This window comes from Crocuta crocuta, unplaced genomic scaffold (assembly GCF_008692635.1).
Source record: "Crocuta crocuta isolate KB4526 unplaced genomic scaffold, BGI_CrCroc_1.0 scaffold162, whole genome shotgun sequence".
Taxonomy (NCBI): domain Eukaryota; kingdom Metazoa; phylum Chordata; class Mammalia; order Carnivora; family Hyaenidae; genus Crocuta; species Crocuta crocuta.
This window is the reverse complement of record NW_027529433.1, coordinates 9,150,394-9,177,086: the sequence shown is the minus strand read 5'-3', so window position 1 is coordinate 9,177,086 and position 26,693 is coordinate 9,150,394. Positions and strand designations below refer to the sequence as shown.

Genomic DNA, 26,693 nt, shown 5'->3' with positions numbered 1-26,693 from the left:
AACCAGAATTGAAGAAGCAGATCTTAGATTTGGGGTTAAGAAGGACATTTTAGCCAGTTGTTTGTTTTGTTTTGTTTTGTTTTTAGAGAGAGAGAGAGCACATGAGTGGGAGGGAGGGGCAGAGAGGGAGATTGAGCCCTAAGTAGGCTCTCTGCTCAGCATGGAATCTGATGTCGGGTTTTAAGAGTCAGAGGTTCAACTGACTGATCCACCCCAGGCGCCCCACCAATATTTTTAGATGTTCCTTGTAGAGAAATATTTCTTTAATTAAAGCCTTTCTTTTATAATATGATCAATGAGAACTCTGATTATGAACTTATTCATAGTTATAGTTTACCTTAATGTCTCAGAAGAACCAGTAATGAAATCTTCTGTTTTACATTCTTCAAGCTCTATTTTTATTTATTTATTTTTATTTATGTTTGTTTGTTTATTTTAAGAGAGAGAATAAGTTGGGGAGCGGCAGATAGAGAGGGAGAGAAAATCCCAAGCAGGCTCCAAGCTGTCAGCACAGGACCTATTGTGGGGCTCCATCTCACAAACCGTGAGATCATGACCTGAGCTGAAATCAAGAGTTGGACACTTAACTGAGTCACCTAGGTGTCCCCAAGCTTGATTTTTAAGTTTTTTGAAATAACATGTTGAAACTGTTACCATTAATAAAAAGTTAATTCACAAAAATGCTGGACTTGCATAAATTTCAGTATTATAAAATGGGCAAAATGACTGTTTAATGAAAGATAATTTTTTAGTCTGATATTTAGTTGGGGGACATTTTAGCAGAACAGTGATTCATGCTTTTGCTACTTTCTTTACTACCTAAATAGTTTAATATCCCATGTTCATGAAATCTATCATATGACATTTAAGGCTAGTCTTAGCAGATCTGTCACTTTAGAGCTATTTACAATGTTTTTCAACTGATCTCTATTTTATATTCTTCCTATCTCTCTGTAGTCTATCCCTCATACCTGTGCTAAATTAATTTTCTTCTGAGACTGCTTTGTAGAGGCATGTATGTATCACCTCTCTTGAAAGTTCTTCCCATTACCTGCAAACTACAAGTTCAGATTCCTTGACTTGCTTTACAGTTGTTAAAGACCTATTATTTGCCAGTTCACAGTGGTCTACGAGACAGACAAATTCCCAAGCTGACATTCTAGTAGTATTTACTATGTTGGCTCCCCTGTCCTTCCCATGAACACAACCAAAGATTCAGCAACTGCCTTTTATTGTGTTTGTTTTTTTTTCTCTAGTATCCTGCAAGCTTCTTGAAAGCAGAAAAGTACAGAGTTGGTGTCTTCGGTTCTCCAGTATCCTATATAAAGGGTTTTCAGTTAACTGTGATCATGAAAACAGGCTAGTGTCAATTTTTGTCTATGATAGGATTATTTGGTTTTTAAAATTATTGATATTTTAATTAACACTTTCAGATAACACTAGAACACACTGTCAGGTCGATTAAAAACATGTAATGTGATTTGATCTAATTGTTTTCCATCAGCTTTAAAACTTTTTTTTTTTTTTAACTAACAGTTGTTCATCTGTTTTGTTTTGTTTTAGGCCTTATTGAATTTGAAGAATGCGACCCTGCTAGTGCAGTTGAAGGTAAGTTGACTAGTTGTAATGTGTGGTAACTAGCCAATATCTTCTGTTTATTGAACAAATAAAAGAGTGGCTGTTATCCATTGGTGTCAGCATGTGATATAAAAAAACCTGAATGTAGTTTGAAGGCCTACAGATTTTTAATCTTTACTTAATAAGTAAATGGTAGGTTTACCCAAAGGAGTATTAGTGTGTTTGAATAATATATTTTAAAAGATTAAATACAACATGTATTTATTTGCAAATACACATTGAAATTGTTTTCTTTATTGACATCCATCTTTAAACATTCTCATGTCATAAATATGAAAATCATTGCTACCCATTAATGTATATATAAGGCTTATTCTAAAATGAGAAACATTTCAGTAATTAATGAGGGTTATACATTAATGTTAATATTACCATCATTCAAAAGGAGTGATGATGTGACTTGGAGAAAGGGTCCACAACCCTTCCTGTCTGTTTATTTAAATATGTACCCAAGTGGGGCTCAAATTCATAACCCTAAGATCCAGAGTCACATGTTGCACGGACTTAGCCAGCCAGGCACCTACCTTCCTGTTTGAGTACTCTGTGAGCTACTAGAAATCATTTGAAAGCAATCTTTTCTATTTATTTTTCTTCCAACATTTATGTGAGAATTTGGAGAACAGGTTTGCTCTTGTGTGTAATGTTATCATTGGAGGAGTCAGGGGCTCTGGTGCCTCGCCTTCTTATAGGTACTGCTTGTTTGAGAGCAGTAACTATGCAAGTTCTTTGTTCTTTAGCTTTCTTTATGGTAAAATGTGGATAGTAAATAATAGTACTCTGTGAGAAAAAAGTGTATTTGATATAACACGCTAACAAATGTATGATTTAGTTTTGCATGGGAGCAAGTACCTTGTTCTAAAACAGCTGGTTTCTAATCCTGGCTATAGTATTATACTATATTAGTATAGTATTTAGTAGCTGGATAACACTGAGTTAAAAAACAAAACCAAAAAATATCCTTTAGTTTCCTCATCTGTATGGTGAGAGATTATCTTAGCTATGCTCTATAGTTGTCCAAGTAAGCACCTAAGTTTGTGCTGAATTCCAGCAGCAATTAATAGTATGACTGATTTCTAAAACATAATTTGTCATGAAGGAAGAGGAGGAAGAACTGCCATATTAGGCAAAATAAAGATGATACCTGTTTCTCATTTATGGTGGAGTCAGCTTACAACATTCTTTATATTAAAGATAATACGTGGGCAAAGGAATGCCATAAGTTTCCCGTATTTACTGTTAATGGATCTGTTGTGTCATCTTTTTATTTAAAACACCACATTCATACTTTGCGGTCTTCCAGACAGGAAACCATGATTTGACTTGGATTTATAACAAAATCTAATAGAGTGAATGATGTTCTTTTCTTTTGAAGTTTTAAGATTCTCCAAATGCTTATTTTGTCTGAGGTGACTTAGAGGAGACTTAGAGGAAAAGAGAATTTTATTGATCAAGTGAATGTTCACCTTTAGGTGCATAACAGGCTTCATTAAATTAACATAAGAAAAATCTAAACAGACTATGACTCTGATTTAAACATTACAGTTTACCAGCTGATACTTTTATTTCTTTCATCCAAATTGAGTACTGACATAAGCAAATTATGTGTCAAGATACAAGGTGTATTCTTAAGTTTAATGTATTTATCAGCAACAGTTATGTTTCTATAACAATATACATTTATTTTTAGGTATAAAACCAAGGAAAAGAAAGACTTTTGGTTTGCCAGGAATAATTAAAAAGGAAAAGGATGCAGAGTCTGTGTAAGTACATTAAATATTGTGAAAATCCTTTGTTATTTAGTGATTAAGAATAAGACTGTTATTTTGAATGTGAGAAGAAAAACTTCCTTCAGAAATAACTCAATGTATATATGTCTAAGGTGTAAAAAACACTTTTCTGAATACATTTGCCATCTCCTCTGGGTTTAGTTAAAAGTATTAGATTTCTTACTGTTTTAAAATTTTAAGATGAAGTCTTCTAGGTTTTGAAATTGAAACTTTAAAAGACATTCTTTTTACAAAATGATACATGCATATTTTAAGAAACAAAAGTGCAGAGGAAACTAAAAATTCTTCTAAATCTTAATGCCTAAGAAAAAAACCCATGGTCAACAATTTGATGAAAATCCTTCTAGACAACTCTAAACATATAGGCTCACGGTGATATATGCACACATAAACAGAAAATGGGGAAAAACAAAAGCCCTAACATGGTTTTAAACATTTATGCTGGGTCATCAATTTTCAATGGAGGATGGAGTATAAATCTGATTTACCTTTTTAAAAAATTAAGTTAGTATACAAAGAATATATAATTAGCATATAATAAATTCAACAAGTATTGGGTAAGTGAAATTTTCTGTCTTGGCTATACATTAGAACTATGTGGAAAATTAAAATAAATACATCTGTGCCAGGCCCCACCTCAGACCAGTTTAAACCAGATTCTCAGGGTGTTCAGTGCAGCATAATTTTTTGTTTAGTTTGTTTGCTTTTAAGCAGCCTCTGTCATTCCTAATAGACACCTGGTGTTGAGAATCTCTTAAGAGCTATGATTTACCAGAGACAAACTGGAATTAAAGGAATCTTTGTTGCTGTAATTATTCAACCTATATAGATTGACAAGACACTAGTCAATGATTTGTTGACCCAGTAACACTGGCTTGCAATTTATTTAAAATTTCTGCTTCTCCAGCATAATTAGCAGAGCTCTCTTGGCCACTCATGTTTTCAGTGTAAGACAACAGTTTGTGCTTTGGATGTTCTTACCTCTTACCTAAATTCTTTTTTTTTTTTTTTTTAATGTTTTATATATTTCTGAGAGAGAGAGAAAGAGAGCAGTGGAAGGTCAGAGAGAGAGGGAGACCCAGAATCTGAAAAAGGCTCCAGGCTCTGAGCTAGCTGTCAGCACAGAGCCTGACTCAGGGCTCGAACCCACGGACCATTAGATCATGACCTGAGCCGAAGTCAGACACTTAACTGACTGAGCCACCCAGGCGCCCCTAGTCAAATTCTTTTTATCTGAGTTTTTTAGAGTTTCTACCATTCTAAACGTCTCTTTATCACTCCTCCCCCCCAAGTTTAGGTTCACTTGATTACAAATTAAGACCGATTACAAAGTGATTTATATCTGTGGTTACCATCTCATCTACAAATGTCTTTTCAACATTTATGAAGGGAGTATTTTGCTAAGGAGATGGAATCAAAACGTTTTTTATAACACTGGAAATAAGGAAGTCTAAACAGTTGATTCGTAACAGAAATTAGAAATGTATCCACTTCATCTTGTTAGTATATTAAAAAGAATAAAGGCCTTAAATTCAAATGTTTTTATAATATGTGGTTTTTCACAGCTGTTACTTCAGGGGGCTTACAATATTTTTGTGTATTCTGTGCTTTTAGAATTATTTTTCATGATCAGTAACTTCCCAGTATCATCATTAGGCCACTTGGATATTGGAATTTTTTTTTTTTTTTTTTTTTTTTTACCACTGAGAATACTAGGGCAGAAAATCAGTGCTTTAAACAACTGCATCACTATTGCCTTCTTTCAACACTTGCACGAAAAGTACTAGAAAGCACTTTGTTTGAAATGCCCGAGGCTCTTGGCATGCTCCTCCTTACAGCCTGAAGGCTTTTGTTGAAATGCCAGTAATTGTGGAATAGGGTCCTGCTCAGAGCTTGATCTTCCTGGGGCTTCATCTGCTGGTCTCATTACAGCCCACTGTGAAAGCAACATATGAGTGCTTTGCCACAAAGACTGGACAGTTGTGGCCTAAAGCCAGAGAATAAACTGTTTGGAACTTTGACACTTTGATATTTAAACCCTGTCTTTAAAAAAAAGGAAGGAAAGTAGAAGTGCTCTTAACATCTTAAATTATTTGATTCTGTGAAGGGTTTGAATTTATTACTATATTGTCTTTTCTGGAACATTTCCTCAGAGTATGCATAGGAGTTTTGATAAATACTCCTCATATATCAGTAATAAGGGAGCTCTTTTTCAAAACTGGCAGTCTTAGGTTATGTTTACATGGCTCTATGGACATAAGAGGCTTGGATTTACCCACTTTGGTGCTTCAGTTTGGATTAAGAGCAGTATAGTCATCTCCCTCTTTTTTCATTATTTCGGTCTATTCCATTCTATCTTCCTTTAAAAAATTTTTTCCCTCTGTAGATTTTTCTGATTTGTGCTTATTAGTCTTTGGGTAGATAGAGATGACCTGCTTATCCTGTATATTAATTTAGTACTTTTTATTACTCTCCTTAGGACTCTTAAGGTATACCTAATGTGTTTTAGTCTTTTATTAAAGTGGCAGATTCTGATACTGTGTGCATTAACTGTCTAAAGCCAAAGAATATGTAACTAATCCAAATATCTTTTAAATATGCACTCTGATTTTTGTGAATTTATTCTAGGATATGTACACAGAAATTCTTTTAAACTTATTCCTCATGGCCTCAGTGTCTTTAATTTTATATATTTAGGTCTTTTTGTTTAATTGAGAAAGTTGATCTTTATGTTTTAGTTTTACATATAAAATATATTTTGGGGGGGGCATTCACTTTTCAGTGCCCCTTTCTATAAAGAGAGCTTTCTTACTATTCTTCCTTTCTAATTTTATACTCTAATAAAATTCTTGCTTGCTGCTTACTGAAAAAATAAAATACATTTTTACTAGTTTACATCTAAATTAATATTTGCCGGTAAAATGGTAAAATTAACAGTTTTCAACAACTTAGTAGATCAGAAATCTTTATTAAGTGGAAGTCTGACTACTCATTTAACATATATGGAAAAAAATAGTTTGGCTTTTGTGTATATGCTAGCTATGGAAAGTACTTCAAATGAAACTAAAGTTTTAACAAAAATACATTGTAAAATGTTATTTACTAGTATTTACCAGTTAGTATAAATACGGACTTAAAAAAAAGTCTTCTTAGAATTTTCTTTTAGCTTTCTCTGCCTAAAGAATTAAAAGCCATTAGAAATCCTTGTGGGATTGACAGCTTCCTTTATGAGATTTGTGTGTGTATTAATGGAAAAGAAGTACTTACGAAGAATAAGTTTATAAAATTATTGTGAGTTGTGTTTCATTTTGCTGTGTATTATGGATATAGGAATGCTTTCTTTTTAATTTTAAAATCATTTAGTATATTTTAATTTTCATGATTTGATTTTTCTGAATAGTTTTTGTAAAGTGTAAATAAAAGTTATGTTTAAATACCAAGGTGAACACTTTCAATATAATTATCAGATAGTTCTAATAATTGAATATTTCTAATGTTTTGTTTCTTTTAATAGGGAATGCCCTGATGCAGATTCACTTGTAAGTAGATTTTACTTTGATATACACCATGTAAATTAGCTATTTTTCATAGGAAATACCCAGCATATTTGGGTTGAGTTGTTCACAAATCTTTCCAAGAAAAATACTAACCAGCTTATTGCAAATCCACTATTAAAATTACAGGTAAAATTTTGGCCTTCTATTACTGGATGCTTTTATATTAAATAGAAGGTAATTTTACCCACCTTTGAAAAGTGGACATTTTACTTTTAAAATTTGAATGGTACCATGCCATATTGCTTTTTCTTGAGAAATATGCCAGATCTCAAATCTGCATACTTTAAAAGGTGATGCTCATAATTATGTATTCCTGGGACACCTGGGTGGCTCAGTTGGTTATAAGTGTCTGACTTTGGCTCAGGTCATGATCTCATGGTTCTTGAGTTTGAGCCCCAGATGGGGCTATCTGCTGTCACTGCAGAACCTGCTTTAGATGCTCTCTCTCCCTCACCCTCTCTCTGCCCCTCCCCCTCTTGGTCATGCTCTCTCAGAAATAAACAAACGTTAAAAATAAAAATGTATTCCTGATTATTAAAATTTTATTCAAGTATTTCAGTTTTGCTTAGAGATTATCATTTTTGAAAACATAGCAGTAATAATCATGGTCAGTACTTTTCTGTGCTTTTTGTTATGAAGAAAGTTTGTTTATATTTCTTATTTAAATATATTTCTTTATATGTAAATAAAGAAGACATTAAATGGAGCTTCTTGTAGTAACAGTGGGAGAGTAGATTAACCAAATGGTGTAAGTAGTGTATAGACAGACACACTTTTCAAATTCTTCATTAGATAGTGGCCCTGTTGCTAAGTGTAGTAGGATCTAGCTGCCTGTCTTCTTTGTTTATTGCTCTTGCTTGCATAATTGTTTCTCTTGGCCCCAAAACATTTTGATCTTTTACAGCATACTGGTATATGTACCAAGATAAAGATATTTTGTGAAACATTGTGTTTTATGTAACTTAAATAAAATTAGTAGTCTTGCTTTATATTTCAGGTTTAAAATAAGAAAATTATGGCTTGTCAATAAATGTATAGTGAAAGAAAGATTTCTAGTATGCTCTAGGGTTAAAATCATGAGAGTGTTTTAGAGCTGAGTCTACTTTACCAGTTACCTGTTTTGATACTCTTGGTTTACTAATTAATGAAAAAGTCAGCAGATGTGTTTGACATTTACTTTAGTATTCATCATGCATTTCATTTTGGAATTAATTATGTATAGCTTTTATTTGATGATTACAACATTGAAATAAATACTTTAATACTTCATGTTTTATATATACTCTCTTAAACTTTTGAAATAGTCTCAGCTCATTGATACCCTTATGTAATGATCAGTATCACCCAGTTTTGAGCTGTTTTCAGTACTCGTCTGGAATTAGAAAAGGGCTTTTATTTTTTTTATTTTATTTTTTTAATGTTTTTATTTATTTCTAGGAGAGAGAGAGAGAGAGACAGTGTGAGCAGGGGAGGGTCAGAGAGAGAGGGAGTCACAGACTGAAACAGGCTCCAGGCTCTGAGCTGGCAGTCAGCACAGAGCCCGACGCGGGGCTCGAACCCACGAACCGTGAGATCATGACCTAAGCGAAAGTCGGACGCTTAACCGACTAAGCCACCCAGGCGCCCCAGAAAAGGGCTTTTAAAAGGAATGCATAAGTCTGATGTATAAGAAATGATTGATAAATTTGTGTTGAAAGAAAACAGTATGTAGTAGTAGCCCCGCATCTGCTGTTTAGCTTTCCATGGTTTAAGTTACTTATGGTCGATTGTGGTTCAGAAGCAGATGATCCTCCTGATATAGCATTAGAAGGTCATTCGTAGCTTGACATTACATCACAGTGCTTACATCATTCACCTCATGTCATCTTATCATGTAGCTATTTTATTATGTCACATCATCACAAGGAGGAGGTTGAGTACAGTAAAATAAGATGTTTTGAGAGAGAGCACATTCACATAACTTTTACTGTAGTATGTTGTTATACTTCTGTTTTATTATTATTGTTGCTAATCTGTTACTGTGCCTAAAAAAGTCTCTTACTGTGTCTAATTTATAAATTGAACTTTTCATAGGTGTTGCATGTATAGGAAAAAGCATAGTATGTAAAGGGTTTGTTACTATCCTTGGTTTCAGGCATCCACTGGGGTGTAGGAATGTATCCTCCATGGATAAGGGGGACTACAATTTATAGAGGAGGATGGAGGGAGAAGTAGAGACATGTTTATTCCAACATGGTTTATATTAACAAAAAACTGGAAACATCCATCAAAATTGAGATTGGTTAACTAAGTTATTAAACATTCACTTATGTAATAGTCATAGGTTAGAGAATTAGGTTGTTGTGACTGCTGATAGGGAAAGAGAAGCATTAAGTATGATTTTTAAGTAATTGCTGTTTTAAAAATATAAATGAGCAGATATCTTTGGGTGTTTGTTTTGTCTTTTAAAGACTGTGTTACCAGACACTTGTGGTTACTTTTGTAGAGCAGCATTATAGTGATGGTCAGGAGGGAGAAAAGGCTTTCTTCTTTTGTTGTTTTATTTATAGCCTATTATTATTTATTTATGGCCTGTTTATGACTTTTTATGGCTAGTCCTTTGTTTTGTTTTTTTAAGTAGGCTTCATGCCCATAATGGGGCTTGAACTTATGACCCTGAGATCAAGAGTTGCATGCCCTACTGACTGAGCCAGCCAGGTGCCTTATGGCTACTTTTAATGATTACTTAAAAAAGCATCCATGGTCTGGATGTCTTGGTAGGGAAATTATCGTTTAATTTCTGTTCCTTTTTTAAACCATCTATGTAATTTAAAAAATATTTTGTTTTTCTTTTTTTAACCTGTTTTTCTTTTTTTAATGTTTGTTTATTTTGAGAGAGAGTGTGAGGGTGTGGGGGCAGGGGCAGAGGGATAGGAGACCAAGAATCCCAAGCAGGCTTTGCACTCCCAGCTGGGAGCTGCAATGTGAGGCTCTAACCCATGAGATCATGACCTGAGCTGAAATCAAGAGTTGGATGCTTAGCTGACTGAGCCACCCAGGTGCCCCTCCAATTAATTAATTAATTATTGCACATGTACCCCAACGTTCATAGCATCACTCTCAAAACTAGCGAAAACATGGAAAGAGCCTAAGTGTCCATCAGCTGATGAATGGATAAAGAAGGTGTGGTTTATCTATACCATGGAATACTACATGGCAATGAGAAACAATGAAATCTGGCCATGTGTAGCAACATGGATGGACCTTGAGGGTGTTATGCTGAGTGAAATAAGTCAGGCAGAGAAGGACAGCTACCATATGTTTTCACTTATAAGTGGAACAGGAGAAACTTAACAGAGGACTGTCGGGGGAGAAGAAGGGGAGAAATAGTAGGGGAGAGGGAGGGAGGCAAACCATGAGAGACTCTTGAATGCCAAGAACAAACTGAGGATTGATGGATGTGGGGGGGAAGGGGGAGATGGACATGGAGGAGGGCACTTGTGGGGATGAGCACTGGGTGTTATATGGAAACCAACTTGACAATAAACTCTTTAAGAAAAAAAACACTAAAAAATTTATTTTCCAGCATTTTTTTTTTTTTTTAAATCACTACCACCACTATCCAAACCTGTCTTTTAAGATTAGTGGGTTATCTGCTCTGTTTTAAGATTAGCGGGTTATCTGCTTCGGCCTGATGCTTTGCTCCAACAGTGTGGGGCCATAATATAGAAATCATGGATTGAATGAACAAAGATATCAACAGGGAATGTCTAAGTTTTTTTAATACCAAGTTCCTATGAATAGTTTCAACATTGAATACATAATATACTGAGAATCCTAATTTATTTTGAAATAATTAATTTACAGCAAGTTGCAAAGATAATACAGGCAGTCCCGTGTACCTATCACTGGTTTTCTCCTCATAACTTCTTGCAGAAATACAGTATCACTACTGGGATGTTGAGGCTAATACGGTGTGAACATTTCCATGACCACAGGGGTCTTTTGATCTTTTATGTTGATTGCCCTTTTACAGCCACTTCTCTTCCATCACCACCTTCCTTAGCTTCTGGCAACCAATAATCTTTTCTCCATTTCTATATTCTGTCATTTCAAGAATGTCATTTAAGTTGGAATCCTACCATAATTGTTTCAGATTTTTTTTTTTTAAATTCAGCACAGTTCTCTGCAGTTTCACCCAGGTTATTGCATGTATGAATAGTTTATTCCTTTTTGTTGTTTAATAGTAGTATTCCATGGTATAGATGCACTAAAATTTGTTTTAACTATTCACCTATCATAGGACCTTTAGTTGTTTCTGGTTTTGGGCTATTAGAAAAAAGTGCTTTGAACAGTCGTGTACAGGTTTTTCTATGGACACAATGTCCCTCTCTGATCCTGGTAATTTTCTTTCTGAAGTCTGTTTTATTTAACAAGACAATAATCACTCTGCCCTTATTTATTTATCTTAAAGTTTATTTATTTTAAGAGAGAGTGCACATGAGCTGGGGAAGGGACAGGGAGAGAGGTGAAAAAATCTCAGACTGCACACTTACAGTTCAGAGCCCAACGTGGGCTTGAACTCCTGAACTGTGAGATCGTGACCTGAGCCAAAACCAAGAGTTGGATGCTTAATCCACTGAGCCACTCAGGTGCCTGTCTTACCTGCCCCCCTTCCTTTTTAAATTAACTTTTACATGAATCACAAGATTCCTAAATGCCCCTTACCTATTTTAGCCCATTCCCCTTCACACAACGTCTCCAGTTTGTCACCCTGTTTTTAATATTATTTTTGCTTCCTTCCCTTATGTTCATCTGTTTTGTATCTTAAATTCCTTTTATGAGTGAAGTCATATGATACTTTTCTTTCTCTGACTAATTTCAGTTAGCATAATACCCTCTAGTTCCATCCACCTAGTTGCAGATGGCAACTAGAATGAAAAAGATTTCATTCTTTTTGATTGTCGAGTAATAGTCTATTGTAATAGACTGTCAATGGACAGATGTGGCCTTTTTCCATACTCTGCCTATGGTCGATAGCACTGCTATACACATTGGGGTGTGTGTGCCTCTTCGAAACAGCACACCTGTATCCCTTGGGTAAATACCTAGTAGTGCAATTGCTGGGTCGTTGGGTAGTTCAATTTTTAAATTTTGGAGGAACCTCCATACTGTATTCCAGAGTGGCTGCACCAGTTTGCATTCCCAGTGCAGAAGAGCTCCTCTTTCTCCGCATCCTCGCCAACATCTGTTGTTGCCTGAGTTGTTAATGTTAGCCATTCTGACAGATGTGAGGTGGTATCTCATTATGGTTTTCATTTGTATTTCCCTGATGATGAGTGATGTTGAGCATTTTTTCATGTGTCTGTTCACTAGCTGGGTGTCTTTGGAGAAGTGTCTATTCATGTCTTTTGCCCATTTCTTCACTGGATTATTTGTTTTGGGGGTGTTGAGTTTGATAAGTTCTTTATAGCTATTAGATACTAATCCTCTATTTGATACATCATTTGCAAATATTTTCTTCCATTCAGTTGGTTTTGCTGATTGTTTCCTTCACTGTGCAAAAGCTTTAGTTTGATGAGGTCCCAGTAGCTTATGTTTGCTTTGATTTCTCCTGCCTCTGGAGACGTATTGAGTAAGAAGTTGCTGTGGCCAAGGTCAGAGAGGTTTTTGCCAGTTTTCTCCTCTAGGATTTGATGGCTTCCTCTCTTACATTTAGGTCTTTCATCCATTTTGAGTTTATTTTTGTGTTTGGTATAAAAAAGTGGTCCACGTTCATTTTTCTGCATGTCGCTGTCCAGTTTTTCCAACACCACTTGCTGGAAAACCCACTTGTTTTTGTGCCAGTACCATACTGTCGGGATGATTACAGCTTTGTAATACAGCTTGAAGTCTGAGATTGTGATGCCCCCAGCTTCAGTTTTCTTTTTTAGGATTGCTTTGGCTATTCAGAGTCTTTTCTGGTTCCATACGAATTTTAGAATTGTTTGGTTTAGCTCTGTGAGGAATGGTGGTGTTATTTTGATAGGGATTGCTTACCATAATTATTGACATATCAGGGCTAATGTATGTCATTTTATTTTTGGTTTCCATTTTGGTTTCTTTTTCCTGCCTTCCCTGAGGGTTACTTGCACTTTTCTTAGAACTGAATTATGATTTATAAAGTTTTTGAGCATATAATTTTGTATAACTTTTTTATTTTATTTTTTTTTAAATGTTTGTTTTTGAGAGACAGAGAGACAGAGCATGAACGGGAAAGGGCACAGAGAAGAGATGCAGAATCTGAAGCAGGCTCCAGACTCTGAGCTGTCAGCACAGAGCCCGATGTGAGGCTCGAACCTACGTAGTGAGATTATGACCTGAGCTGAAGTTGGCCACTTAAACTGGCTGAGCCACCAGGTGCTCCTTGTATAACTTTTTAAATGGTGGCTCTGTTTCATTTTTCACTATCTTCAGATATTTTTTTAATTAAAAAAATTTTTAATTATAATTAATTTTAATTAATTTTTAAATAATTTTAATTATTTTTTAGAGAGAGAGCACAAACTGGGGAGAGGAGCAGAAGGAGAGAGACAGAGTTAGAGAGAGAAAATCTTTTTTTTTTTTAATTTTTTTTACAAGTAGTTTATTGTCAAGTTGATTTCCATATAACACCCAGTGCTCATCCCCACAAGTGCCCTCCTCCATGCCCATCTCCCCCCTACCCCCCCACACCCATCAGTCCTCAGTTTATTCTCAGCATTCAAGAGTCTCTCATGGTTTGCCGAGAGAGAGAAAATCTTAAGCAGGCTCCATGGCTCCGCACAGAACCCAACACTGGGCTCTATCCCACAACCCTGGGATCATGACCAGAGCTAAAACAGTCAGATGTTCAACTGACTGAGCCACCCAGGTGCCTCCCAATAGTTTTTTAACCAGAGTTTACAGTTGTAATCTTTAAGAGGTTGGTCCAGAAGCAGCTTACTCAGTCCTATAGAAAACTGCTCAGTATTATTTTAAATTAGTACATCATCCTGTATAGTATATTGTTAACAAGTTTAAAAGTAGTATCAGCAAATCCTTAGATAGTACTTCTAGGAGATTACATATCTGGTATGGTTCCAGGACTGGGAGTTAGAATAAAATATTTTATAAAAAACTTTGATTCTTATTTCTAATGGATCCACATTTGGTAAAGCTTAAAGTGTTTTAGAATATTATTTGCATATTAGCAAGCAATATGCAAAACTGAAAGTGCTCTACTCCTAGGGTTATAAGTCTATCACTTGTCATCATTTTCTTTTAATGTTTATTTGAGATAGAGAATGCCCTAGCACACAAGAGGGTTGTGGTAGAGAGGAAAATAGAGAATCTTCATGGTGGTAGCTTGGAGCCCTGCCCTCTCAAACCATGAGATCTTGACCTGAGCTGAAATCAAGAGTCCAACGCTTAACTGACTGAGCCACCTACATGCCCCTTGTCATCTTTTTATAGAATCTGCTCTTCACTCTGTATTAGATTTTTCATTTCTAGATTTTATTTTTTTTTTTAAATGTTTTATTTATTTTTGAGAGAGAGAGAGAGACAGCATGAGCAGGGGAGGGTCAGAGAGAGGGAGACACAGAATCTGAAACAGGCTCCAGGCTCTGAGCTGTCAGCACAGAGCCCGACACGGGGCTCGAACCCAAGAACCATGAGATCATGACCTGAGCCGAAGTCGAACGAACGCTCAACCGACTGAGCCCCCCGGGTGCCCCTCATTTCTAGATTTTAATCGAGTCTATTAACTCACTGCTGGCTACAGTAGACTTTTTATTCAGATTGGAAGCTATAGCCATGTTAATTCTGCTCTTAGTTCTCCTTGACCTTCTGCTGTGCCTGTGAGATCATCTTTCATACTCCTCTTGCTGAGTCTTGACAAGTGAATGGATGAAGAATAGTAAACTTTATCAGTAGAAGAATATTGGCTCTCTAGTTCCAACTGGCATTTCTTGGCAATCTTTTTCTTTTTCATGTAAAAATTTTTTTGGAACTATTTTATTCTTGTATATTTTTTTCTAAAATATACTTTCTTGCATTCTTCTTACACACACATGTTTATGTATATGTGTATAAATCTTTTTTGATCCATTTTAGTATAAATTCTATACATGATGGTCCTTCATCCCTAACTTCTTAAATGTGTATTTCTTAAAAATGGGATTATTCTCTTAACATAGCATACTTAGAGAAGTGTCCCTGCATCCTTTTTCTCTTCTACTTCATCACCCTCCCTTGTAGGTAAACAACTTTATTATATTCTTATTGATCCTTCCACTGGCTTTTATTCCCCCACAAAGAGATCTGTGTTTTTAAATTTGCCTTTCTTTCTTAAGAGATACATATGTTCCTTTATCAGCTTTTTTCAGTTAGCACTTTTTCTTGGAAGTCATTCCATATGAGTTCATAGAACTTCTCATTTTTAAAAAATAGATGTATAGTACTCTATTTTCTGTGTGTGCTATAGTTTATTCAACTATGCATGGACATTTAGATGCTCTCCAGCAATTTTGAGTTACAGATCATCTTTGATCTGTTACATATATTACATATGTATTTTTAAATTGTTGGAGGTGTATCTTCAGGGTAAATTATTAGAAATTGAATTCCTGGGTGGAAGAGTTCTACTTTTGTTAAGTAATGCTAAATTTCTTTCTGTAGAGATTGTACTATATTTTTATTTGTACCAGCAAAGCCTAAGAGTACATTTTACCACAGTTATGCCAAAAGAATATATTTTCAAGCTTTTGAAATTTTCCTGTCTCATGGGTAAGATGATTATTTTAGTTATTTTAGATTATTTTATTTAATTTTCTTGGTCATCTTTAATTTGTTTTTCTGTATATTTGATAAATATTTCCATTTATTGAAACTGTCAGCTCTCTGATTTCATCATCTCTCATTACCACATACCTAACAGCCTTGTGTTTTTATATCTTCACTTTGAAGATTTGGGTGAAAATATGGTTATCTACAGAACTGTTGGTGTCCTGCCCAGCCGCCTTTTCTCTTCCTTTTAGTGTTTCTCCTATTTCATTTTACAGTGCTTTTCTCTTTCAGACCTCTGAAGCATATAGTGTGATCTGAATCTAAATTAACCAAAAGGATACAACTTTTCCAATTAATAACTGTATGAGCCTGTTGGTATTTGATAAATGATGTAGCCCCTATAACAGTTAAAACTATTTTGCTAATCTTTTGTATTTCTGTAGTCGGAGCCATCATTACAGTTTTTTCCTTCTCCTCATAGAACATTCCTGATGTAGATGAAGAAGGCTATAGTATAAAACCAGAAGCAAATCAGAATGATATCCTTTCATCATGTGGATATTCCTATGGATTGTGTTGGGATATAAGTAGACAGTTAAACAAAATGATCCGTTGTTTAATAAAGATTTAAAATTTTTAATTATAATAAAACGTGACTCCATATTTGACATGTTTTTACTAATGAGTAATTCTGTTTCTGTTAAAGTCTATTGTATCTCTTAAAGGTTTATATTCCATTTTATAAATGTGTGTAAACTGGTTATACATTAAGATCACTTAAAAACTAAATTCTTTAACTGGTATTCACATACCAAAGAGAACCATTTCTACTCATCTAGTGATTCTGATTCTGAAGATGAAGAACCAAAGAAATATCGGATAGAAATCAAACCAGTGCATCCAAATAACTCACATCACACAATGGCTTCCTTGGATGAATTAAAAGTATCTATAGGAAATATCACGCTCTCTCCAGCAATATCTGTAAGTAAGAAAATAAACAAGTTCGTACTCTTCATATAGAAACTTTATTTTTTTTAACCTCATCTTCTTGCATCTGCTTAATTTTAGGAATAATAAAATATCGCTTAGGAATAGTTAATTAAGCATATTGGATAAGGAAATATTTTATAATTTTTCTTCAGTTTTATTGAGGTATATAATTTCTAATTTTTATATAGGCAAATGAACTTGAGTTTGGCTTAGCTTTGTTTCTTTTTGAAAGTTTTACCAGGAAACAAAAATGTAGAAAATCTATTTCTGCCATTTATTTTATTTTCCAGTCTGTATGTTTCAGAAATTTTAACTGGCAGTATTAATCTTTTCCTCATCTAATTTTAAAGTTTTTCATCCATATTTAATGAACTTTATGTGAACAGGAATTCCATAAAAATGGATTTAAACATTAAATTACATGTCTGCATGCTTTTGCACCTGCAGCATTTGTTTTTTCATACTTTTTATTAAAAAAGGCAAATCTAAGAATTCTTTTTTTTTTTTTTTTACAAATAGTTTATTGTCAAGTTGGTTTCCATATAACACCCATTGCTCATCCCGACAAGTGCCCTCCTCCATGCCCAATCCCTCCCCTTCCCCCCACATCCATCAGTCCTCAGTTTGTTTCTCAGTATTCAAGAGTCTCTCATGGTTTGCCTCTCTCCCTTTCCCCCACCATTCCCCTCTTCTTCTCCCCCATGGTCCTCCGTTAAGTTCCTCCTAATCCTCCTATACGTGCAAACATATGATATTTGTCCTTCTCTGCCTGACTTATTTCACTCAGCAGAACACCCTCAAGGTCCATCCATGTTGCTACACATGGCCAGATTTCATTGTTTCTCACTGCCATGTAGTATTCCATGGTATAGATAAACCACATCTTCTTGATCCATTCGTCTGTTGATGGACACTTAGGCTCTTTCCATGTTTTGGCTATTGTGGAGAGTGCTGCTATGAACATTGGGGTACATGTGCTCCTATGCATCAGCATTTCTGTATCCCTTGGGTAAATTCCTAGCAGTGTTATTGCTGGGTCCTAGGGGAGTTCTATTGTTAGTTTCCTGAGGAACCTCCACACTGTTTTCCAGAGGGGCTGCACCAGTTTGCATTCCCACCAACAGTGTAGGAGGGTGCCCGTTTCTCTACATCCTCGCCAGCATCTAGAGTTCTCTGAGCAAATCTAAGAATTCTTAGTGATAATGATTAATTCCTCAATTCTAAGATCCCGTATTTAAAAGCTTTTGCGGGAGAAAAAAAATCATTATAACTAACCTTTCCATTGATGTCATACTCTAAATTCATGAATGTTAGACTATGGAAAAAAAACATGTCTTAGAATGACAATTTAGTCTATACATGCTCATCATAATTGAAATTAAACCCGTTTTCCTTGATAATGCCAAATAAAAGTGTTACCCACTTCATATTATTATTTAATTACATATTTTAAGATGTACATTTTTCTCTCTTTCACTTTTTGAATTTAATTTTTTTCTATCAGAAAAACTCATTTCTGAAGTGAGGTTTTATTCTACCATTGCTATTTAACCTTAAGACTAATGCCCAAATTATAGTGTATATATAAAGTAGGAAGTTATGAAGTCATTAAAAATTTTTATTATATAAGCACAACTAATTTTAAAAATATATGTAAATAAAACAAAAGCCTAGAGGAATATATACCAAAATGTTAAGGACCTTGCTCTGGTTAGTGAAAGCATTTGTGGTTTTAAGTTTTCTCCTTTGTACTTTTCTCTCTCTTCTACTTTTAAAAGAACAGTGAACATACTAGTTTCATACTGAGAAAATAAATAATGATGAGAGCAGTTTAATAGTTAATGTTGGGTTTGAAAAGAGGATATTTTGGGTACATTTTATTGGGCCATTTGCTTACCTAGCTCATGTCCCCTACTCCAACAATGTTCTGCATGTGTTTTAAGTTGTAGAGATTTTAGGTATGGTTCAGAAGGGTATAGACAAATTATGAGACCAAGAAAATAAGATATTTTAAATTCTAAAATGTACACTATGTCTTTTTTTTTCCATGTATTACTAGAGACACAGCCCAGTAAGTACAAGATTTTATATTTTTACCTATTAAAAAAACAATTTTAATGTTCGAACATTGATTTTTCAGAATACTTGTGTTACATATTTTAGATATGCAGATCATACATAGTATCTTGCCGTAGGTACTAACATTTTTGTATTTTAAAACTTTTGATTGAGTGTAAAGACACATGTATTATCTTTTACTATAAAAAACTGCATTAAAAGAATTTTTAATGTAGTTTACAGTTGAACAGATATGCTTAAAAACAACTTAAAATTAGCTTCCCAGTTATATTTTATGAAGTAGGCTCTTGGCTGCCTTAGAGCATGCAACTCTTGGTCTGCATTGGGGTTCAAGCCTCACGTTGGTCATGGAGCCTACTTAAAAATAAAAAAATATATTAAAAAAATTTTAACGGGGGCGCCTGGGTGGCTTAGTCGGTTAAGCATCTGACTTTCGCTTAGGTCATGATCTCACGGTTCATGGGTTCGAGCCCTGTGTCAGGCTCTGTGCTGACTGCCAGCTCAGAGCCTGGAGCCTATTTCAGAGTCCGTGTCTCCCTCTCTCTCTGACCCTCCCCTGCTCACGCTGTCTCTCTCTCTCTCTCTCTCTCTCCTAGGGGGAAAAAAATGTTAATGAAGTATTTCATTACCAAATCAAATTACTTGTTTAATGACTTTTAGTTTTTGCTTTTCTCTTTTAGGTGCAGATGAATCGGAATTCGTCTAGTAAGTTTGACATTTAAATTGGTTGTTTTATGTCCATTAAGGTTTATTAGGCAATTTGTTGAGTTTATTGTAGCCTTACAAAAATAGTTATAGAAATAAATGGTTTGTTCTCATCATGACTGTTAGCAACAGACTAGATGGATACTTACTTTAACCAGAAGACAACATAGGTATATTATTGCTTTTAGCATTTATACATGCCTTTAAATTTAATACTTGCCTACACATTTTTCAGAAATCAACAAAGCCAAATAGTAGCTTCTGTTTGAGAATGTAACCTGCATAACTCTGCCTCATGAGTCAGAAGGCATTATGAGAATGAGTAAGCTTTAGCTTTACTTATTTTTAAGTCCTATCACAATTGCAGTTTCTCTTCCATGGGTTTTTAGTATAGTAAATTATACTAAAACAGTTTGGGAAGTTGTTAACATCTGCAGAATCTTGCATTAAAGGTGAGAAACAAATAACAAAGGTGAGAAAAATAGAGTTAAAGGCAGTCTACTCAAAAGTTATGCAGTATGTAAACACAGTGATTAATAAAAATCATAACATCAATCCTATTCTGACACAACGAAAAAGACCTATTAAATGCGTAATATGAAACTAAATACAAGATTTTACTTTAAAAAAGGAAAAGAAATGGTGAGTAGCTTGATGATAGGGGATATGAGGAAAATGAAGATAAAAGTGAGCTCCTTTTATGGAGTTATGGAGAAAAGGGCAAATTGTAGAAACATAGAGGAGAACAGCACAGTAAGTACTCTGAAGCCAAACAAAGGGCCAGTTGGAGCCGGATGGGACAGTGTGGCATGAAGGGGCATCATGTACAGAGCAGTATTCCTCGTAGTTTGCTGGAGTCACCTATGTTGATACATTCTGCATTCATCACCTACATGTTGGTGATCCAACACATTAAGGTGCAGGGAAGCTTGCTTATGAACTAACATGACTTTTGCATATTACTGATGCTCTTGCCTTTATGTGATGGTTGCTTAATGAAAAGATTCACATTACTAATGCAAAAGGTAGCAAAACAGACCATCTTATAAAGACTGTTGCTTTAGATTGCTGTAAAATTTGAAATTTTTCAAGATACAATATCCTTCAAGAATTAACTACTTTTGGGGGTGCCTGGGTGGCTCAGTCGGTTAAGTGTCCGACTTCAGCTCAGGTCATGATCTCACGGTTCGTGGGTTCAAGCCCCACGTCTGGGTCTGTGCAGCCTAGCCTGCTTCAGATTCTGTGTCTCCCTGTCTTTCTTCCCCTCTCCACCTCAAGCTCTGTCTCTCTCTGCCTCATAAAAATAAACATTTGAGGGAAAAAAAAGAACTACTTTTGGTTAGTAAAATAATAATATTCTTAGAACTTGAAAAAATGCTTTCATGATTCATCACTTAATAAGTTTTGAGTAATACTTATGTATTTGAACTTTTCTAATTTTTAAAGTTCTAGCCCATATTTTTCTCATCTGAACAGCAGTTTCATTTTCATGAATATGATAGTTTAGTTGACTTAAGTAATTTCTTACCAGAGATATTAAAAGACATGACAATATAGCAGAAATTCAGTTATTATTTTGATATTCTTAAGTATGTTAGAAAACTTGTTAAAGGCTTATTTTCATTTTCATAATTAAAAAATTTGATTTATGTTATCAATTCCGCAAGTTTTAAATTGTTCATAGTAATGAGATAGGTGTTAGTGTTTCTTTACATTTAAATATTTTTATTACTCAGATTATGAATTTTTCATATTTTGATTTTAATTAGGTGAAGAGCTAACAAAATCGAAGCCATGTTCTGCATCTAATGAGTAAGTTTCACAGTTTTTTATTTTTAAAGAGACTATATTTAGAGCAGTTTTAGGTTCATAGCAAAATTGAGGGGAGGATACAGAGTTTTTGCATATATATTCTCTGCTCCCACATATACCCAGCCTCCTTCAATATCATAATCCCCCACTAGAGTAAAACATTTGTTAGAATTGTTGAACCTATACTAACACATCATTGTCACCCAAAGTCTGTAGTTTACATTAGGATTCACTATTGGTCTTGTATGAGTTTTGACAAAGGGTCAAGGACATGTGTCTCCCTTATATGGAATGCATTTTATGGACATGCAGAATAGTTTAACCATGCCTTCCACCTATTCATCCTTCCCTCTTTAATGTGTTTAAATATCATTCTTCTGTCCTTTTTTTCTAGAAAGTTTTATTTGCAGTTTCAATTCGAGTACAGTGTTGTTTATCATCCTCTAAGCTGTGAAATGTTCTGTGAGGTTTGGTTGTTTTAAATTATTTCTCCCTTGACACTGTTTTTTATAATTTTTTTAAAAACCCATTCAAACTGTATTTGGCCTTCGTGGCTTCACTACGTCTAAATATGGTAGTGTCCCAAGTTCATATATGTCTATTTCAACTAGTGATTCTCATGGAGATTTTCTTATTTTTTTCCTTCAGTTTTGGCTGTAACCCTGTAGAATATACTGCACTTTTAATGAATTTCAACAAAGAGATGTCTCAAATTAAACAAGGAGAGGGCTAGAAATGATGTTGCTAGCCCTTTTTTAAAAGGAAAAAATACTTTAAGCCAGTGTTTCTTTCATGCGTCCTTTTTCATTTCTGTAAGAATACATTCTTTCACTGTTTTTTATTTTGTGTAAGTAAAAGTAGGCTTCATTAAAGCGGTAGTTTAAAATTATTTAATACTTTTAAAGTTAGGCATTAATTGAGGACAGTGGTGGTATTCATTTATTATTTTTAAAGGTAAAGTTCAGTGTTTTAAAACTTTGTTTTTAGTAATTTATGCAGTTGTGATTTAAAGCCAGGTTTCAAATACAAGGTATAGTGTGGTGCATGTTGAGATACTAGGTATGTGTGTAGAAATAAGTGTGCCATTTGCATTGTAATGCGCCTGTTTTCTAAGATGTAAGAACACAGTATTAAAAATTAATGGCAGTTTGATACATTAAAATACTCTTAAATGGGATTTTTTTTACCCAAGTATATATAATTTTTACTTGTCAGTCATCTGTTTTATAAAGCTGGAAAATTTTTAAAAGGTAGTGGCAAAGTTCATGTATTTCAGGATTTTAGAGATTAGACATCTTAAAAGGTGCATGATTAAAATGAAGAAGAGAAACGTTGATTTAAAAGTTTTTATTAAAGTAGAGAACTGGAAGTTGAATCCTGAGAGTAACTAGTCCAGTGGATTCCACTGGGTCAGTGGAGGGAAATCTTGGGTTATGCAGCATGTTGACTTTTTTTGAAACTTGAATTTTGGTGCTCTTGATGCTTTTGTCCATAGTCTTGTTTACCTTTCATAAAAAGACCTGAATGACCCAAACATTTCACTAGACTGCCTCAGTGGCCCAGGCTGTGGATGGCCCAGGGAGATCTGCCCTTGTATGATCTACTGTAATAATCAGGCCTTTGAAGGTTATATCAAGCTGTTGGGTTTACTTCTGTACTTGACAAAGATGAAGGAAAAGGGTAAAAGAGATTTTTTTTTAATTAATTATTTTGGGGGAGGGAAGGGACAGAAAGAAATCTGCACTGTCAGGGCAGAGCCCAGTGCAGGGCTTGAACTCAGGAACCTAACCATGAGATCATAACCTGAGCCAGAATCAAGAGTCGGAGGCTTAACTGACTAAGCCACCCAGACGCCCCTAAAGATTTTTTAAAAAGTACTTAAGTGTGGCCTTATAATATTTGTACCTGATTTCATATCACCTAAAGAAATTTTCTGTCCGTGACTTCGTGCTAGCACACTGTTGTAGAATTAATTACCTTTGTGTCCTTAGGCAGCTCATTTAGACCCTTTTACTGCTTTTCTTGTAAAGTTGAAGTGATTTCTGTTCTTAAAACTCCAAAGATTGCTGGAGTATAACAAGGTGTGATCAATGGGAATTTATCTTCTCTACTCCACCCTGGCAACTTCACATAATGTTCTTGGAAGGTCTGCCTATAGGAGTTAACAGATTAAGTTTCCTCATGTATTCGCTGGTAGAATGAGTGACTAGATTTTATACCAATAAAATAGTCCTTAATTAAATCTACTTTTTAAATGTTATGGTAGGAAAGGGACCAGTGATTTACTTGCTTGGGATCCCCTGTTTGGACCATCTCTTGATTCATCTTCTTCAGCTTCACTAACTTCATCATCATCATCAGGTAAATGTATATATGTATTTAAAGTGAGAAGTGCATTAGTTACTTTTTTTCTAATTGATTTGTTCATTACTTTTGTGTTGTTCTTAACAATCAAAAATATTTTTAACTTGTCCTCTCATATTGCCACATAGAAGTGATTTTGTACTGGTTCTTTTAGCTGACTCTATGGCTTAAACAAAAATGCATCAAACCAGTTTTTTTTTTCCATTCATGTATTTATTTCTATGCATCATCCCTTATCTGTGCCCAAATGATTTTTTTTTCAACATTTAATTTTCTTAAGTAATCTCTATACCCAATGTGGGGCTCAAACCCACAACCCCAAGATCAAGAGTTGCATGCTCCACCAACTGAACCAGCCAGGTGCTCCACAACATATTTGTAGATCATTCTACTGCATGGATGTGCATTAATGTAACCAGCCCTTTTTTATTGGACATTTGAATTGCATCCAATTTTAGTGTTATGAACATCCAGAAATAGAACAAATTTTGTGTACCGGTTTCATAATACCCTTATACTAATTTATCAATACAACATTTGAGTCCCTAGTTCTACCCATTGATATTTATTGCCAAACTGCTTTCCAGAAAGGCTTTAATGCCTCTCAAGCACTAAATAGTATTGTTCAACGCAAAAATAAAATCAAATTCACTTTAAGTTGATCTTCAGCCTTCTCTGGGATTTCAGACATGCCGTTCAATGACGTTACGAGAATGGTAGAATGACTTCCATTCCAATTCAATAACTTGAATTGACTGAATTCCTGCCATGTTGCTCTACTAGGAGCTGCATATACTCAAAGACGATCAGGAACTTCTGTAAGAGGGTATAATTGGAAATGATTAAGCATCTGTTCAAATCTGGATCTTACTAATTCGAAAGTCTTTGTTCATTGAACTCCGACGTATTAACTAAACAATAAGCCATGCTGAACCATTTTACTATTAATAAAATACTAGTATTTAAAATTAGATTGCTTATAAACCAATTTTTAAAAGAAATTACACATTTTAGGCAACCTTAACTCCAGTTTGGAATTTTGAAGGGAAGGTGATCTGTATGTAATACTTTGTAAAACAGCAAGAAATAACAAAAGATAATTGAACATATTCTGAAGTGGCATTACTTCAGTGGGCTTGTTAGTAGTTTTATAAAACTAAGCTTAATAGATTACATAAGGAAGGTAATTGTATAGGCAGAACTGAAGTTGCCATTAAGGTCTCTTTCTTGTTTAGTAAAACTGTCAGAAAAATTCTAAATAGTAAAACTATTTAGAATGATATAGGTCCTAAGTTGTGTTTTTTAACTTTGTTTATATATATATTTTTTTAATATTTTTATTTATTTCTAGGGGAGAGAGAGAGACAGCGTGAGCAGGGGAGGGTCAGAGAGAGAGGGAGATACAGACTCTGAAATAGGTTCCAGGCTCTGAGCTGGCAGTCAGAACAGAGCCCGACGCGGGGCTCGAACCCATGAACCGCGAGATCATGACCTAAGCGAAAGCCGGACGCCCAACCGACTGAGCCACCCAGGCACCTCTTGTTTATATACTTTTATGAATTATTTTTCAAAATCTTTAATGAAAATTTTCACATTGATAATCACAGAGGCTTTAATTATATAGAAATTTCTTCCTAACTCTGCCCTTAGTTTCTTTTTCTTTTCTTTAGCACAGTTTCTTCCTTTTCAAAAAAGTTCTCTTTTCCTCTTGCTAACTGTCTGAAGAGTGTTTCACCCCTATTACTTTTAACTTCAGATAAAAATGATTCGTTTTCATTTAGTGGCCATTTGATGTGTAGTAGCTAGGAAATATTAACCTTTTGCTACTTTTTAAGTTCACTTTTGTATGCATTTTTATAACCTTTCTATATAGTCTGAAAAATGATGTCAAATTGCTTTGCCATTCAGGGAATGTTAGTCATGTTGAAAAGAGATGATGGTACAAGTCTAAAAAGATGTGACAAGGTGTAAAGGTGATAGTGCTGTGTTACTCAACAAGTGCCTAACGGGCTAGTAATAAAACTCAAAACATCTTAGGGGGGTATGATAGACTAAATCAGTATTGGAGTTAATACAAAAAAACAGCCTAACATTTTTCAAAATGTAATTTTCAGGGATTTTTGCTGAGCACAAGAGCTCAATCCACAGGCAGAGAAGACATAGTCTATAGTAAGACTTATCAGAGGAGGAGTTTGTTTATATATAAATTTTTATACTTTTACCAGATGTTTAAGAGTTACCTTTTACTTCTCTGGGCAAATGGGAATAATTCTGGCTTTATATATTTTGAACCTTCAGTTTTACTCCTCTATTCTTTAAGTTTTTTATGATCATACTTATTTTTCTTGGCTAATAGACAGTGTGAGCTCCTGCTTTTGTTCATGTATGGCTATATTTTTCTAGTTTTGAGTGACTAAAATAACATTAACCTGAAACAAGAAAACTATTTGGCTATGTAGATTCATATTTTTGTTCTAGAATTTTCCTGTTGCTTCTGGTTATCAACTGCTTTCTCCTCCTTCAGCTGAACTTACAAAGAATACAGTATGAACTCATTGTCTCCCACTGATTTGAGTGTATGGTAATTGAATCTTTCCTTGAAACCAGCATGTTTTTTGGAATGAAAAGCAAATTGTGGTTATTTGAAAGAGCCGAACCTTAACAGTTCTACCAGGCTTGGTTGGAGTCCAGTGTTAATGCCATTTGGGTAGGCAGTTTGTCGGTGATGAAGCTTAGGTATACATACATATCTCTACTGTGTTAAACTCTCACAAGCATATTGGTTAGTGCTGGTTTAATTGATAATGAACCTGTCTTTTAAAGTAAGTATGTCATAGCAGAGGGAAATGTAATGGTTCTCAGGTTGGTGCACATTTCTTCCAGTGTACAGCTTAAAGTAGGAGTACAGTGTGAAAGAAGTAGTGTTCACTGGAAGAAGGCAACAGCCTTAGAATCTACATAGGATTTCTTAGGAGCTTTTTGTTCTCTTCAA

The 26,693-nt window shown here is 34.7% G+C and overlaps 1 protein-coding gene across 1 annotated transcript in view; it reads left to right on the top strand.

Annotated features, from left to right (window-relative positions):
- FCHO2 (FCH and mu domain containing endocytic adaptor 2) overlaps nucleotides 1–26,693 on the top strand; it is a 110,203-nt gene that overhangs the window by 55,194 nt on the left and 28,316 nt on the right. Inside the window, exons 9-17 of the mRNA XM_077759845.1 lie at nucleotides 1,564–1,608; nucleotides 3,326–3,398; nucleotides 6,940–6,964; nucleotides 16,230–16,290; nucleotides 16,560–16,732; nucleotides 18,801–18,812; nucleotides 19,501–19,525; nucleotides 21,295–21,337; nucleotides 23,604–23,698. Of these exons, the coding sequence (XP_077615971.1) occupies nucleotides 1,564–1,608; nucleotides 3,326–3,398; nucleotides 6,940–6,964; nucleotides 16,230–16,290; nucleotides 16,560–16,732; nucleotides 18,801–18,812; nucleotides 19,501–19,525; nucleotides 21,295–21,337; nucleotides 23,604–23,698 (552 nt within the window). The remainder of the gene's footprint in view (nucleotides 1–1,563; nucleotides 1,609–3,325; nucleotides 3,399–6,939; nucleotides 6,965–16,229; nucleotides 16,291–16,559; nucleotides 16,733–18,800; nucleotides 18,813–19,500; nucleotides 19,526–21,294; nucleotides 21,338–23,603; nucleotides 23,699–26,693) is intronic.